Source organism: Bombina bombina, chromosome 8, assembly GCF_027579735.1.
Source record: "Bombina bombina isolate aBomBom1 chromosome 8, aBomBom1.pri, whole genome shotgun sequence".
Classification (NCBI taxonomy): domain Eukaryota; kingdom Metazoa; phylum Chordata; class Amphibia; order Anura; family Bombinatoridae; genus Bombina; species Bombina bombina.
The window spans coordinates 43,851,014-43,868,979 of NC_069506.1; the positions used below are offsets into that span (position 1 = coordinate 43,851,014).

At 36.3% G+C, this 17,966-nt stretch overlaps 1 protein-coding gene across 1 annotated transcript in view; it reads left to right on the forward strand.

Moving 5' to 3' along the window:
- Window positions 1-17,966, forward strand: part of TTC34 (tetratricopeptide repeat domain 34) — a 123,865-nt gene that overhangs the window by 52,154 nt on the left and 53,745 nt on the right. Inside the window, exon 6 of the mRNA XM_053689863.1 lies at window positions 5,054-5,268. Coding sequence (XP_053545838.1) covers window positions 5,054-5,268 — 215 coding nt within the window. The remainder of the gene's footprint in view (window positions 1-5,053; window positions 5,269-17,966) is intronic.

Genomic DNA, 17,966 nt, shown 5'->3' on the forward strand with positions numbered 1-17,966 from the left:
TCTTCATGGATGAAGTATATTGATTTTGAAGACCCGTCATTTTCTTCTCCTTGTGTCTTATGCTTGCTGAAAAAAATCTATAAGGCTCTAAAGCTCAGTACTTCAACTGAAATGAACTTTCATGCCATATCATTAAAAGTTATTGCAAACGACAATCAACTTGATTATATACTTCAAAGCACATATGTGTATAGCTTCTTAGCTTTCTCTTGAAGTTTAAAAAAACTGCAATCTGTGTATCAGTATTTTACCCATCATATAACTCATTAGAAACACCTGATACCATTATTGCAGAGTATTTATAGGGAGTTAGCTTTATTCATTGCATTGAACACATCTTTGGTGAAACAAATATGTTGTTAAATGGATCTAAAAGTGTAATAATAAAATGCCCTAAATTGTTAAAGCAATTTATAATCAAACAAAAGCTTGTTACAAACTATGAAGTCAATCACAGTTCTTTAGGGAAGCTTAAAGAGACATGAAACCCAAATTTTTTCTTTCATGATTCAGATAGAGAATACAATTTTACTGCTAATATCAAATTTTCCTTGTTCACTTCTTTTTTGAATATAAATCTATATAGGTAGCAGGCACATATCTGGAGTACTACATGACGGGAAATAGTGCTGCCATTTAATGCTCTTGATAATGTATAACATTGTTGCAAAACAGATGCCATATGGTGTTGCAGACACATGCACTCCCCCGAACTTACCTTTCTGCTTTTCAACAAAGGATAACAAGAAAACAAAGACAATTTGATAATAGAATTAAATTGGAAAGTAGTTTAAAATTCTGAATCAGAAAAGAAAAAAAATTGCATTTTTTTGTCCCTTTAAAGGAATAGTGTAGTCAAAATTAAATGTATGACTCAGATAGAGAATGCAATTCTAAGCAACATTCTAATTTACTCCTATTATCAAATTTTCTTTGTTTTCTTGGTATCTTTATTTGAAAAAGCAAGAATGTTAGCTTAGAAGCCAGCCCATTTTTTGTTCAGCACCTCGCTTGCTGATTGGTTGGCTACATTTAGACACCAATCAGCAAGTGCTACCCAGGTGCTGAACTAAAAATATGCCAGCTCCTAAGCTTACATTAAAATAAAGATACCAAGAGAACAAAGAAAAATTGATAATTGGTGTAAATTAGAAAGTTGCTTAAAATTGTTGCACTATCTGAATCATGAAAGTTTAATTTTGACACAAGTGCACAATTACCAGCTGCGTTTAGCTCAGGGTCGGCTTTGTATTGCAGATGAACAGCTGACTTTCACTCTAAGATGAACCTCTTTGTGGATATAAACCAATAGGTAATAGAGATGTCCATTTGTTGTACGAAAAATTTGGATAAACCAAAAATGTCTTGGTGGCACAAGTCTAATAAGGCAATGGAGAAGTTCCTCATATGATAAACGAATAAACTTTATTTCATGACAGGATCAGACAAAAACACAACGTTTCGGTGCCGTGTTTTTGTCTGATCCTGTCCTGAAATAAAGTTTATTCGTTTATCATATGAGGAACTTCTCTATTGCCTTTTTCCTGATATTATTTGGAGCCTGGCAGTAGCTCCTGGAAGTTTGTTCCTCCCTGGGTCTTTAGTGTGCTGGACGCTACTTCTCTATTGGACAAGTCTAATAAGCATAGACACCCAATATTGCAATTTGAAAATGCTCTAATGCATCATAGCATTTTCTTATAGCAGTTTTATGTCCCTTTAAGTCCTAACATTTGTGATTCCTAAACATTGTGATTGGCCATCCATATTTTTTTTTAATAAACTTTTTGGAATTTACTATCAGAGGGGATAAAAAGATGGAACATAAACCATAATAGAAGTATACAGAGGGTACACGTTAACATGAAAATAAGCTATAACAGAACATCTTAGATCTTTGTATTATAAGACAGCATGAGTACATTATTTTGTGAAAAGTAGAGATTTCCAAATTTAACAAATTGTTTTTTTTTCAAGAACAATATACTATGAAATTTGCCTTGTCAATTGTGAAATACAATAACAAATAACAATAGGAGCCAGGGTATGGCATTACGAAGATGTTAGATATTCCAAATACATTTTATAGAGTGTTAGTAATCCATCTGTTTTTTTTTCTGGTGAAAACGGTATCTTTCCAAAGACAGTAATAGAGTAACTTGGTTTTTCCAATCTGACACTATGGGAATATAAGATTTCTTCTAGTATCTAGGAATCAATTGTTTAGCAAAGCTTATCATAATGTACATAAATCTCTTTATAAACTTACATTTTAATTTAATGGGTTTATTGAATAATAGTGTCAGAAGGTCAAAACTAAAATGTGTAGATAGTACTTTTTCTATTTCCTTATTTATATTATGCCAGTATTTAATTATTGCTGGGCAAGCCCACCAAATGTGAAACAATGTTCCTCTCTACCACACTCTCTCCAACAAGTTTTATCTGCTTGTGGAGATATTTTAAACAATATGTGAGAGTTAAGATACCATCTTCATAGCAGCTTCATATTTGTCTCAGTTATATTCATTTAGGGCTTAGATTTACCCATGTGTTTAAAAATCTTTTACCATTCTTTGTTTGACATAGGCAGCTGAAGCTCCTTTCCCCATATTTTAGTATACTATGGCAAATTGTGTGAGGGATATTCAAGTAAAAGCTTATAGGATATTGACAAACCGCCACATGCAGAGTGATGTGTATAACAGAGTGTTGCAAACGAAGTCAATGGTCTGTCTTTCAGTGTAAAAGTGTAAATATAAATACCAGTTGCAGAAAATTGGAATCTCAAGCTCTGTAATTTCAGTCTTTGATTTCAACCTACCCTTTGTTAGTATACAAGAGCAAGGTATTAATGACTGTAGAGTAGTGGCTTCTTCAAAATGCAAGTGCCGTTTAATTAGAAAATATGGATTTTGAAGAAAAGGCATAAGTTGAGATGGTAATGGAGAAACATTGCTAGATCTGATTATTAATGTATTCCATGTCTTAAATGTCTCCTGGATTATTGACAGAGGAGACAGTATATTTCTTTTAGTTTTGCTCAGCCAATAAGAGCGACCTAATTGAGTACAGTTCGTTAAATGATTGTCCATTAGCACCCATTCTTTACTAATAGCATACTTACTCCAGTCAATGATTCTCAAAAGAAACTAGGCTTGCCAATAATACATCAGGTTCCGCACCCCTAGACCCCCATTATGTCTTGACTTATGAGTTATAGTTTTAGAAACTCTGGGCATGGTGTTTTGCCAGATATAAGAATGAACAACTTTTTGAATTTTAGGAAGGGTTTGAAACTAGATATGTGCAATTCGTTTCAAATCGATTCGGAAATTCGGAAAATTCAGAGATTCGGATCGAACCGAATTTCCAAATTAAAATACTGCCGAATTTACTGAATAAATCCGAATTAGTTTCACTCTGCTATGGGTTACACCTAATATACAGTACATAATACTAGTCTAATCCCACCTAACACTTACCGAAATTCCGAATTTCCGAACCGAACCAAATCCAGCTGAATTTCTTCGAATCCGAATGAATCTGAAACGAATCCGAACCGAATCGATTCAAAATTTTCCAAATTCGAATCGATCCGAACCGAATTTTTTCACCATGCACATATATATTTGAAACAAATAAGTAATGTGTGGTAAGATAGACATCTTTAAAGCTTGTATTCTTCCTAACCAGGACTCACATTTTGGCATCAAAATAAATTATCAAGCATTTAAACAAATAAAATATAAACATATGAATTTTTATTTATGATTGCAATTAGATGTTTTTCAATAAATAAAATGTTAGCTAAAACTGAAAGCAATTGCCCACATCAGGATCTGTGCATCTGTGTAACTCAGAGAAGCTTGAATCAAAGAAACAAGGCAGATATCTGAAACGATCACCTTGGTTTGCAATATTCTGTAGCTAGATAATGCTTTTAAGGCAGATTGAAATATTTCATGGCACAACTGGGCTACAAAATTCAGCCACCAGGTTATACCTTGGCACAAATAAAAGCTTCGGGGGCTTTTTTCATTGCAGGTTAAGGGCTTCTCTTGTTTGTTAATTAGCAAAAATGAATCGATTTTTGTATGACCTTTTTTTATTGGCTCTTTAAATAACTTGGTTAAATTTTCAGTTTGTTATAGTTTGTTTAGAAACTTCATAAATTTAGATTTCTGGATTGATAGCATGCAAGCAGCATAACTTGAGTGAGCTATTTCTAAAGACACACATCTAAATGTTGCCATATAATAGCAAAGTTAAGTTTGAAATGTTAACATAGCACACTCTAAAAAGATTTAAATCTATGGAATATTTTGGTTTATTTTATAAATAATCAAATTGAGAAAAATAGACTTAAAATAAAACTTATAGATGTAATTATGCATGGTGTATTCTCTAATTTATATATATTTTACAATTGCTGTTGGCAATTAATCATTACACCAGCAGTTCTTGTGAACGTCTGATGCAATACCGCCCCCTGCAGATTCACGCTAGCAGGGGGCGTCAATCAACCCAATCGTATTCGATTGGGTTGATTTCTGTCTGCGGCCTCAGAGCAGGCAGACAATTTATGGAGCAGCGGTCTTTAGATCCTGAAGACTCGTGCAGAAAAAAGGGCATCAAGATCCATACGGAGCTTGATAAATCGCCCCCCTAGTTTCCATTGAGGTGGTAAAGTTTGGAAACTGGTGATAAAAATATTTATCTCCATTGAAGTCTATGGAGATATTTTGTTACCACCAGATTCCAAACTTTACAACCTCAAAGGAAACTAGGCCTTAGTTTGGTATTGCTTTATAAATAAATGATATTGTTAATAATAATATTAATAATAATAGTAATAATAATAAATCATTTTATCAAGCGAAATTTAATTTTGTTTTACTAGTATCTGATAATGACTTTTGGTTTTACTGGAAACTGTGGTTCTAGCTAAGCTATTTATTATACTATGTAATTTAATATATTTTCCCAAATCATTTTAACCAACAAAAATATATAAATTGATTGTATATGTTTGTGTGTTTGTCTGTCACAGAGAGGTATGAAGAGGCATTTACACATTTGAAGAAAACCTTCAATAACTGCGCTATTAATGAAGCGGCTAAAGCAAGATACGGCGTCCTCCATGTCAAGTGTCGGAACGTTCTAGCAGCAGCTCAGGAGCTTTGTGTGTTAGCTGTAAAAAACCCAAGTGAAGTGGAAATTCTGGTGAAGTTGTTGGATAAAAGGCAACGACAAAGTCTATCTCAGGTACTTTTTCCTATAAATTTAATTAAAGTGAAGGTCAACAAAGAACGAATCCTTGTTTCCCCCCCCCCCCCCCCCGGGGCATTCAGCCCCTTTGCATAAACGTCACGGCCCGGGGGAAACAAGGATTCGTTCTTTTAAGAATCTTCATCTGTCAATCAATTTGACAAAATGCCGGGCAGGAGAGCCGCACTTATCGTCGAAGCGCTCAAATGGTAAACATTTTAAAAAATATGGAAATATAACAAATTTGATGAATTAAATCCACCCTCATTTTTCAAAGTCTATCCAATGCAGTTGCGTGAAGTTAAATTGCATAATTAACAAGTGCATAATAAAAAGACAATGATTTAACACCTACTCTGAATTTCAAATAAAGTAGATTTTTCTTTCTGTCAATTTCCAGTCCCCTGTATCATGTGACAGACGTCAGCCAATCACCGACTAGTATACGTATACCCTGTGAGCTTGTGCACATACTCAGTAGGATCTTGTTCCCCAGAAAGTGTGAATATGAAAAGACTGTGATAATAGAAGTAAATCTTAACTAAAGTTTATTTTGACTTTAGTATCAATTTAAAATTGATACTGGATATAGCATTTACCAGTGTAACTATTGTGTATGGCAACTTTATATATAATCATACACAGATGTATTTTTATTCAAAAATATGCAAAAACATCTCCACCATTCCATTCTAGTTTAAAAAAAGATAGAGTTCAGGAGGTGGGTAGGAAGTTTAAAAGGACTGTAAACATCTTGTAAATAATAGACATTTCTGTTGTGTTGCTATAAAATATATCAGCCAAGTTTTAACATTTTTAAAATAAATGAACAACCTTTTTACTTCAAGTATTTTCACAGATAACAAGGCTAACCACAGTAAAAAAGTTAGCATAAAAGGCGCTATGTTGAAATTGTTATCTGATAAAAAACAATTAGGGACAGATATGCAGCAGAGTTAGCTTTGATAAGTCAGCAAGGTGCATTTAAAATTTTGAGAATTAGAAATTGCTCAATTTCAAAGTTAAATTACATGAGAAGGGGGGCAAAATATATAAAGAAAATATATTACAAAATTTTTTTTTTATTGTGTATAACTAAACATTTTATATAAGGTGTTTACTGCCCCTTTAGATACAATCTGAGGTAAAATTTAGGGTGACCCATGGGTTTATCTTGGAGACATGGGTTGGAACAAAGTGAAGCAAAAACTCAGCGCTCAGAGGTGTAACCGCTATAGCTCTTAAACACTAGGTATCCTAGCTTACCTAGATACAAAATACAGAGAATAGGAAAATTGCATGGAGCACCTTAAAGAAGGCAGCGGTTAGTTAGTCTTAAACAATTAAAATGTATAATACAACATTTATTACAATAAGGTTAAAAACAAAGAACTTAGGTACAATAGTGTAGACAATATACAAGAATATGATAATATCTGATAGAACTGATATTAGTAGATGACATAGAAGTAGCCTGTGGTGTGTAAACCCTCAATTGAGGGGTGTAGTGTGAGTTTCGTGTCCGGGGTTAAGTTCATAGGTAAAGTTCATATATGAAGGGTTCTAGTCCCTGAATGGTAATGTTCAAATCCAAAAGCTAAAAAGTTGTTACAAATGTTGAGTTGTTGAATCTGATAGTGGAGTGATGAAAGCAATAAGTTGATGGTGAAATAGGATGAACAATAAAAAAGTGAAAAAACTGGAAAAAATGACAAAGATAGAAAAATTAGAAAAAAATAGAAAAAATGAAAAACAGAAGAGAAAAATAAAAATGTAGGTATGTGAACAAATTAAAAAATTGATAGGCTTTAGAAATCGATTAAACACAGAGGCAATGCAAGTTGTAATACATGTGAACCTGTGGAAAAGCAGAAAAACAAAATAGTGCAATACAATTTGTGGAAGTAAATACTGCCTGCTATGTTGGTGGCTTACCCTATAATACTGTTATGTGCCAACGCGTTTTGGCCTGAACCCAGGCCTTTCTCAAGACTATAAACAGATTAGGAGGGCTGCCTATATATATATATGGTTCCTTACTATTACCTCATTGGTTAATGGAAATTTATTTGGCGCCAAAACGTAGATGCGCACGTAATCTCCCAATAACATTTGTTGACACATATTTGAAAAGCATAATTCATATGACTATAATTGCCGATAGTGCCATGACATGGATTGGAACTTGGGTGGACTATGGTTGTAGCTAGCTGACAAACTGACAATGTAGGTGTGGGCAATGGTTAGGGCTGGTAAGTTCAGGTCTGAAGACATAGTTAACCAGTTTGAGGGAGAAGTCAGGGTGCTACACTTGGTGATTCTGGGAAATGAATAGGGTAGACCCTATTCCTATTTTTTAATATATATCTTTTACTTCTATTGCTAAATGAACATGTGAAAAAAGCTATATCTTGCAGATTGATGGGCAGCAAGGTGCTTTGATAATCAGGAGTGTCACTGTATTTAATTTAGGTATCTCTCAGGATCTCCCCTAGGACCACCACTTGGGTTATGGCTCCCACATATAATAATCCTGCAAAGCAGATGAAGGTTTGGAGCTCTTGTTTAATGTCTGTTAATACAATGACTAATAACTCCATTTTAGAAATAATATAAATTGAATGATTGGTGCATTGTAAGAAGAATACACAACAATGAAGGAATGTTCTGCTCCCCAAACTGGTTGAAATTATGTCAAGTTCAAAGGAGGTGGTATCAATGGGTTTCTATTTTACAGCTAAACTGATAATCTGGAAAGAATTGGCTTTTAAATCTTAAAGGGATACTGAACCCAAATTTTTTTCTTTCATGATTCAGATAGAGCATGTAATTTTAAGCAACTTTCTAATTTACTCCTATTATAAATTTTTCTTCGTTCTCTTGCTATCTTTATTTGAAAAAGATGGCATCTAAGCTAAGGAGCCAGACAATTTTTGGTTCAGAATTCTGGACAGCATTTGTTTATTGGTGGGTGAATTTATCCACCAATCAGCAAGAACAACCCAGGTTGTTCATGAAAAATGGTCCGGCATCTAAACTTACATTCTTGCTTTTCAAATAAAGATACCAAGAGAATTAAGAAAATTTGATAATAGGAGTAAATTAGAAAGTGATTTAAAATTGCATGCTCTATATGAATCACGAAAGAAAGAAATTGGGTTCAGTGTCCCTTTAAGCAACTTTCTAATTTACTCCCATTATCAATTTTTCTTCATTCTCTTGGTATCTTTATTTGAAAAAGCAGGAATGTAAACGTACGAGCCGGCCCATCTTTGGTTCAGCACCTGGGAAGTACTTGCTGAATGGTTGCTAAATGCAGCCACCAATCAGCTAGCGCTATCCATGGTGATGAACCAAAAATGGTCCAGCTTATAAGTGTACATTCCTGCTTTTTCAAATAAAGATACCAAGAAAACAAAGAAAAATTGATAATGGGAGTAAATTAGATTGTTGCTTAAAATTGCATGCTCTATCTGAATCATGAAAGAAAAAAATTGGGTTCAGTATCCCTTTAAGACTTTTTATTTATCCTGCGGTGCATCAGCATTAATTTCCACAAAAAATAGAAGTGGCATCTACTAAATAAACATAATGAAGGAGTTTTCCACAAGACTTCAATATAAAGGTTTTTTTTTTTCATATCCTCAGTTGGTCAGAAACCTGAAGTCAGTCCTCATCATTCACATAGCAAGTTTCCAGAATTGATAAGCAGGTTTCCTGAGTCGCTAGACCACGTATCCAAGAAAGACCATTAAAAGTTGTTGCTAAGTTGCAGATAGATTAAGGGGTTTCAGATGATAGGTTCAATCTATGTTTCCTCCACAAAACACTCTCGGCTAGATTACGAGTTTTGCGTTATGGCTCATAACGCTGCTTCTTCACTACCGCTGCTATAACAAGTCTTGTAGGTATAGCTGTACCGCACACTTTTTTGGCCGTAACTCAGCGTAACTACCGCACCTTTCAAAAAGTCCTTTTTTCAATGGGACTTCTATAGCACTGGTATTACGAGTTTTGCCTGTCCAGCCAAAAAGTGAGCGATACAGCCTATTCCGTCAAAATTTTTACCGCCATCTAAAGTCAGTAGTTATGGGTTTTACGCTACACAGCTGTAGCATAAAACTCATAACTAAAGTGTTACAGAGTACACTAATACCCATAAACTACCTATTAACCCCTTAACCGAGGCCCTCCCGCATCGCAAATACTAAAATAAAATTATTAACCCCTAATCTGCCGCTCCGGACATCACCGCCACTATAATAAACATATTAACCCCTAAACCGTTGCAGTCCCGCATGGCAAACACTAGTTAAATATTTTTAACCCCTAATCTGCTGCCCCAATGTTGCCGCCACTATAATAAAGTTATTAACCCCTAAACCTAACCCTAAATCAAACCCTAACGTAACCCTAACCCTAACACCCACTAACTTCAACCTAATTAAAATAATTAAAAATAAAAATTACAATTAATACCTAAATTATTCCTACTTAAAACTAAATAAATACTTACCTGTAAAATAAAACCTAAGCTAGCTACAATAAAACTAATAGTTATATTGTATCTAGCTTAGGTTTTATTTTTATTTCACAGGCAAGTTTGTATTTATTTTAACTAGGTAGACTAGTTACTAAATAGTTATTAACTATTTACTAGCTACCTAGCTAAAATAAATACAAATTTACCTGTAAAATAAAACCTTACCTGAGTTACACTAACACCTAACCTTACACTACAATTAAATAAATTAAATTAATTAAAAATAATTAAATAAATACAAAAAAAAATAAACACTAAACTACACAAAATAAAAAAGAAATGATCACATATTTAAACTAATTACACCTAATCTAATAGCCCTATCAAAATAAAAAAGCCCCCCAAAATAAAAAAAACCCTAGCCTACACTAAACTGCCAATAGCCCTTAAAAGGGCCTTTTGCGGGGTATTGCCCCACAGAAATCAGCTCTTTTACCTGTAAAAATCCAAACAACCCCCCCAACAGTAAAACCCACCACCCACACAACCAAACCCAAATAAAATCCTATCTAAATAAACCTAAGCTCCCCATTGCCCTGAAAAGGGCATTTGGATGGGCATTGCCCTTAAAAGGGCATTTAGCTCTTTTACATTGCACAAAGTCCCTAATCTAAAAATAAAACCCACCCAATAAACCATTAATAAAACCTAACACTAACCCCCGTTGATCCACTTACAGTTTTTTAAGACTGTTCATCCATCCCCTCATCCAGCCGGGAGAAGTCTTCATCCAAGCGGGCAGAAGTCCTCAACGAAGCCGGGAGAAGTCTTCATCCAAGCGGCAAGAAGTCGTCCTCCAGGCGGGCAGAAGTCTTCACCCAGACGGCATCTTCTGTCTTCATCCTTCCAACGCGGAGCTGCTCCATGTTCAAGACATCCAGCGCGGAGCATCCTCTTCATATGGTCCCAGCCGTACACTGAAGGTTCCCTTTAAGGGACGTCATCCAAGATGGCATCTCTTAAATTCCGATTGGCTGATAGAATTCTATCAGCCAATCGGAATTAAAACCACTTAATTTTGAAATATATAACAATCTAAAATAAAGCCATTATTAGGTAATGTTATCCTTAGTCATGTTACCTACCCATGCATTGTTATTTATACATTTAAATAGTATCAAGTTTTCAACCCATATATAACTAGGCTATTCACCTGATGCATAATCACTCATGTGCTACAAAATTAACTATTGACCTTGTTCTAAGCAAATAATATATTCAGTACAACTAATAATCAAAAACCCTGATACATAAACTATTAGTCTGGAAAAATTACATTAACCCCATGTATGCTAGTAATACATAGAGCAGTGATTTTACTACCTTTCGGCTAGATTACGAGTTTGGCGGTAAGAGCTGCTTGGTAATAACTTGCAAGTTATTGCACCACTATCTTCCCTACAGCGCTGGTATTACATGTTTACAAAAACCCGGCGTTATCAGGCAAAAAGTGAGCGTAAAGCAAAATTGAGCTCCATACCGCACTCCAATACCAGCGCTGCCGCCCCCAACTTCACCGCCACTATACTAAATTTATCAACCCCTAAACCTAAGTCTAACCCTAACCCTAACACCCCCTAACAAATATAATTAAAATAAATCTAAATAAAACCTACTATCATTACCTAAATAATTCCTATTTAAAACTAAATACTTACCTATAAAATAAACCCTAACGGCTAGATTTAGAGTTTGGCGTTAGCCGTCAAAAGCAGCGTTAAGGGGTCCTAACGCTGCTTTTTACCGCCCGCTGGTATTTAGAGTCAGGCAGGAAAGGGTCTACCGCTCACTTTCTTTCCGCGACTCCAGGCTACCGCAGATCCCCTTACGTCAATTGCGTATCCTATCTTTTCTATGGGATTTGCCTAACGCTGGCTGATTCAATCAGCCAATCAGATTGAGGTTCAATCCGATTGGCTGATCCAATCAGCCAATTGGATTGACCTCGCATTCTATTGGCTGTTCAGATCAGCCAATAGAATGCAAGGTCAATCCGATTGGCTGATTGGATCAGACAATCGGATTGAACTTCAATCTGATTGGCTGATTGAATCAGCAAATCAGATTTTTCTTACCTTAATTACGATTGGATGATAAAATTCTTATCAGCCAATCGGAATTCGAGGGACGCCATCTTGGATGACGTCCCTTAAAGGAACCTTCATTCGTCGTTAGTCCGTCGGTTGAAGAGGATGGCTCCACGTCGGGTGGCTGGAAGATGGCTCCCCTCCGCTCCGGATGGATGAAGATAGAAGACGCCGCTTGGATGAAGACTTCTACCGGATGGATGACATCTTCTTGCTCCGCTTGGATGAAGAATTCGGCTCGGCTGGGTGAAGACGACTCAAGGTAGGGAGATCTTCAGGGGGTTAGTGTTAGGTTTATTTAAGGGGGGTTTGGGTGGGTTAGAGTAGGGGTATGTGGGTGGTGGGTTTTAATGTGGGGGGGTTGTATTTTTTTTTACACGTAAAAGAGCTGATTACTTTGGGGCAATGCCCTGCAAAAAGCCCTTTTAAGGGCTGGTAAAAGAGCTGATTACTTTGTAATTTAGAATAGGGTAGGGCATTTTATTATTAGGTGTAATTAGTTTAAACTTCTTGTAAAAAAATTATTTTCTGTAATTTAGTGTTTGTTTTTTCTTGTATTATAGATTAGTTTATTTAATTGTATTTTAGTTTAGCTAATTGTAGTTAATTTATTTAATTAATTTATTGATAGTGTAGTGTTAGGTGTACAGGGAGTGCAGAATTATTAGGCAAATGAATATTTTGACCACATCATCCTCTTTATGCATGTTGTCTTACTCCAAGCTGTATAGGCTCGAAAGCCTACTACCAATTAAGCATATTAGGTGATGTGCATCTCTGTAATGAGAAGGGGTGTGGTCTAATGACATCAACACCCTATATCAGGTGTGCATAATTATTAGGCAACTTCCTTTCCTTTGGCAAAATGGGTCAAAAGAAGGACTTGACAGGCTCAGAAAAGTCAAAAATAGTGAGATATCTTGCAGAGGGATGCAGCACTCTTAAAATTGCAAAGCTTCTGAAGCGTGATCATCGAACAATCAAGCGTTTCATTCAAAATAGTCAACAGGGTCGCAAGAAGCGTGTGGAAAAACCAAGGCGCAAAATAACTGCCCATGAACTGAGAAAAGTCAAGCGTGCAGCTGCCAAGATGCCACTTGCCACCAGTTTGTCCATATTTCAGAGCTGCAACATCACTGGAGTGCCCAAAAGCACAAGGTGTGCAATTCTCAGAGACATGGCCAAGGTAAGAAATGCTGAAAGACGACCACCACTGAACAAGACACACAAGCTGAAACGTCAAGACTGGGCCAAGAAATATCTCAAGACTGATTTTTCTAAGGTTTTATGGACTGATGAAATGAGAGTGAGTCTTGATGGGCCAGATGGATGGGCCCGTGGCTGGATTGGTAAAGGGCAGAGAGCTCCAGTCCGACTCAGACGCCAGCAAGGTGGAGGTGGAGTACTGGTTTGGGCAGGTATCATCAAAGATGAGCTTGTGGGGCCTTTTTGGGTTGAGGATGGAGTCAAGCTCAACTCCCAGTCCTACTGCCAGTTTCTGGAAGACACCTTCTTCAAGCAGTGGTACAGGAAGAAGTTTGCATCCTTCAAGAAAAACATGATTTTCATGCAGGACAATGCTCCATCACACGCGTCCAAGTACTCCACAGCGTGGCTGGCAAGAAAGGGTATAAAAGAAGAAAATCTAATGACATCGCCTCCTTGTTCACCTGATCTGAACCCCATTGAGAACCTGTGGTCCATCATCAAATGTGAGATTTACAAGGAGGGAAACAGTACACCTCTCTGAACAGTGTCTGGGAGGCTGTGGTTGCTGCTGCACGCAATGTTGATGGTGAACAGATCAAAACACTGACAGAATCCATGGATGGCAGGCTTTTGAGTGTCCTTGCAAAGAAAGGTGGCTATATTGGTCACTGATTTGTTTTTGTTTTGTTTTTGAATGTCAGAAATGTATATTTGTGAATGTTGAGATGTTATATTGGTTTCACTGGTAAAAATAAATAATTGAAATGGGTATATATTTGTTTTTTGTTAAGTTGCCTAATAATTATGTACAGTAATAGTCACCTGCACACACAGATATCCCCCTAAAATAGCTATAACTAAAAACAAACTAAAAACTACTTCCAAAACTATTCAGCTTTGATATTAATGAGTTTTTTGGGTTCACTTAGAACATGGTTGTTGTTCAATAATAAAATTAATCCTCAAAAATACAACTTGCCTAATAATTCTGCACTCCCTGTATTTGTAACTTAGGTTAGGATTTATTTTACAGGTAATTTTGTAATTATTTTAACAAGGTAGCTATTAAATAGTTATTAACTATTTAATAGCTATTGTAACTAGTTAAAATAAATACAAAGTTGCCTGTAAAATAAATATAAATCCTAAAATAGCTACAATGTAACTATTAGTTATATTGTAGCTATATTAGGGTTTATTTTATAGGTAAGTATTTAGTTTTAAATAGGAATAATTTATTTAATGATAGGAATATTTATTTCATTTTATTTAAATTATATTTAAGTTAGGGGGGTGTTAGGGTTAGACTTAGGTTTAGGGGTTAAGAACTTTATTATAGTAGCGGCGACGGTGGGGGCGGCAGATTAGGGTTTATAATTGTAGGTAGGTGGCGGCGATGTTAGGGAGGGCAGATTAAGGGTTAATAACATTTATTATAGGGTTTGCGAGGTGGGAGTACGGCGGTTTAGGGGTTAATACATTTATTATAGTGGCGGCGAGATCCGGTCGGCAGATTAGGGGTTAATAAGTGTAAGGTTAAGGGTGTTTAGACTCGGGGTTCATGTTAGGGTGTTAGGTGCAGACTTAGAAAGTGTTTCCCCATAGGAAACAATGGGGCTGCGCTAGGAGCTGAACTCTGCTTTTTTGCAGGTGTTAGGTTTTTTTTCAGCCAGCTCAGCCCCATTGTTTCCTATGGGGATATCGTGCACGAGCACATTTTTCCAGTTTACCGCTACCGTATGCAATGCTGGTATTGAGAGTAGAAGTGGAGCTAAATTTGTCTCAACGCTCCCTTTTCTGAGGCTAACGCAGCCATTCAGACAACTCTAAACACCAGCCTTGTCTTAAGGGTGCGCTGGAAAAAAAAGCAGCGTTAGCACCGCGGGTCTTTACCGACAAAACTCTAAATCTAGGCGTTTGCTAGCTACAATATAACTAATAGTTACAATCAGCCAATAGGATTCAGCTTGCATTCTATTGGCTGATTGGAACAGCCAATAGAATGCAAGCTCAATATTATTGGCTGATTGGATCAGCCAATAGGATTGAAGCTCAGCCAATAGGATTTTTTTCACCTTTAATTTCCGATTGGCTGATAGAATTCTTGATCTTGGATGACTTCACTTAAAGGAACCTTCAGTCTGGAAGAGTCGTCAGAAGAAGAGGATGCTCCGCGCAGGATGTCTTGAAGGTGGAGCCGCTCCGCGCCGGATGGATGAAGATAGAAGATGCCGTCTGGATGAAGACTTCTGCCCGTCTGGAGGACCACTTCTGCCGGCTTGGATGAAGACTTCTCCCGGCTTCGTTGAGGACTTCTTGCCGCTTGGATGAAGACTTCTCCCGACCTTTTATTTTGGGGGGGGTGCTTTTTTGTATTTTGATAGGGCTATTAGATTAGGTTTAGGTGTAATTAGTTTAAATATGTGATATTTTTTTTTTTATTTTAGCTAGGTAGTTATTAAATAGTTAATAACTATTTACTAACTATTCTACCTAGTTAAAATAAATATAAACTTGCCTGTAAAATAAAAATAAAACCTACAGTTATATTGTAGCTAGCTTAGGGTTTATTTTACAGATACATATTTAGTTTTAAATAGGAATTATTTAGTTAATGATAGGAATTTTTAATTAGATTTATTTTAATTATATTAAAGTTAGTGGGTTTTAGGGTTAGACTTAGGATTAGGTTTAGGGGTTAATAACTTTAGTATAGTGGCGGCGACGTTGGGGGCGGCAGATTAGGGGTTAATAACTGTAATGTAGGTTTCAGCGTTGTTAGGGACAGCAGATTAGGGGTTAATAATATTTATCGAGTATTTGCGAGGCGGCAGTGGGACAGTTTAGGGGTTAATATGTTTATTTTATTGTTTGCGATGTGGGAGGGCCTTGGTTTAGGGGTTAATAGGTAGTTTATGGGTGTTAGTGTACTTTTTAGCAGTTTAGTTATGAGTTTTATGCTATGGTTTTGTAGCGTAAAACCCATAACTACTGACTTTCAGTTTACGGTATGGATCTTGACGGTATTGGCTGTACCGCTCACTTTTTGGCCTCCCAGGCAGACTCGTAATACCAGCGCTGTTGAAGTCCCATTGAAAAAGGACTTTTTGAAAGCTGCGGTAATTACGTTGCGTTACGGCCAAAAAAGTGTGCGGTGCAGCTAAACCTGCAAGACTCGTAAAACCAGCGGTAGTGAAAGAGAGCCTTAACGCTGCTTTTTCACCCATACCGCAAAACTCGTAATCTAGCCGTTTGTGTTTTCTGCAGTGTTTTTATGCAGTTTTGTTCCATATATTTCCACAATTTTCCACCATATTGTATTATATATATGTATATATCATAAAAATTTACATAATGCATATGTAATAATCCAATACATGTGGAGTGTTAATTGTATATAGTAGTGGCTAACTTGGAAAGGCTACCATATATGTAAAGAAATGTAACCTTTAATGGCTTATGTAAATTTAAGGGACAGTCTAATCAAATATAAACTTTCATGACTCAGATAGGGCATGTAATTTTAAACAACCTTCCAATTTTCTTTTATCATCCATTTTGCTTTGTTCTTTTGGTATTCTTAGTTGAAAGCTAAACCTAGGTAAACTAATATGCTAATTTCTTAGCCCTTGAAGGCCGTCTCCTATCTGAATGCATTTTGACAATTTTTCATGACTAGAGGGTGTTAGTTCATGTGTGTCATATAGATAACATTGTGCTTACACCCATGGATTTCCTAGGAGTTGGCCCTGATTGGCTAAAATGCAAGTCTGTCAAAAGAACTGAAATAAGGGGGGCAGTCTGCAGAGGCTTAGAAACAAGTTAATCACAGACAGCAATGTTTTGGGCTATTCACCTGTATTTATGAGCATGATTAAGGGTGAATTGCCCAAAACATTGCTGTTTGCTTGGATCAATCTCTGCAATAAAGGATATGGCTCTTACATGACTGCTGTGGAGCTGCATTATTTTTTAGAATTGTTGGAGGCTGACAGTGTGCCTCTGCTCTCACGTGCACCAATATTGGGATATTGCTGATTTCAGGGTTGTATTCCTAAGGATCATGACACCATGACTTCCTTCATATGACTTGCTTTGGTACTAACTATCAATTGAAGACTTATATGTGCTTACAAGACTATGGAGACAAAAGGTTTATGCTTAGAGAAAATCAATTTGTTGTTTTTTATTGAATTGCTTAAAGGGACACAATTATACCCTTTATAATGGGTTTCTACTGGTCTGTTTTATCTGCTCAAGCGAGCGCAATATTTGTGCTTCTCTCAGTTATACCAGCGCATGCAAAAGTGCATTGGTATTACAAGTTGAGCGGAATATGAATGCAACCTCATAATAACATAACACATTGCATGGAAGCTTTGCGCTCATGAGAGAGAGCGCGCTTCCATAGGCTCCAATTAAAACCTTGTTCTGATGCCGATATACACAACACAGAACCTGGCGCAGTGGAGGGGGTTAGTCGCGCAGCGTTTGGCAGCAAAGTTTAAATATATATGTATATATACATATAAAGGTGTGCTCATAAGTTTACATACCCTGGCAGAATTTATGATTCTTGCCCATTTTTCAGAGAATATGAATGATAACACAAAAGCTTTTCTTTCACTCATGGTTAGTGTTTGGCTGAAGACATTTATTATTAATCAACTGTGTTTACTCTGTTTAAATCATAATGACAACAGAAACTACCCAAATGACCCTGATCAAAAGTTTACACACCCTGGTGATTTTGGCCTGATAACATGCACACAAGTTGACACAAAGGGTTTTGAATGGTTATTAACGGTAACCGTCCTCACCTGTGATCTGTTTTCTTGTAATTAGTGTTTGTATAA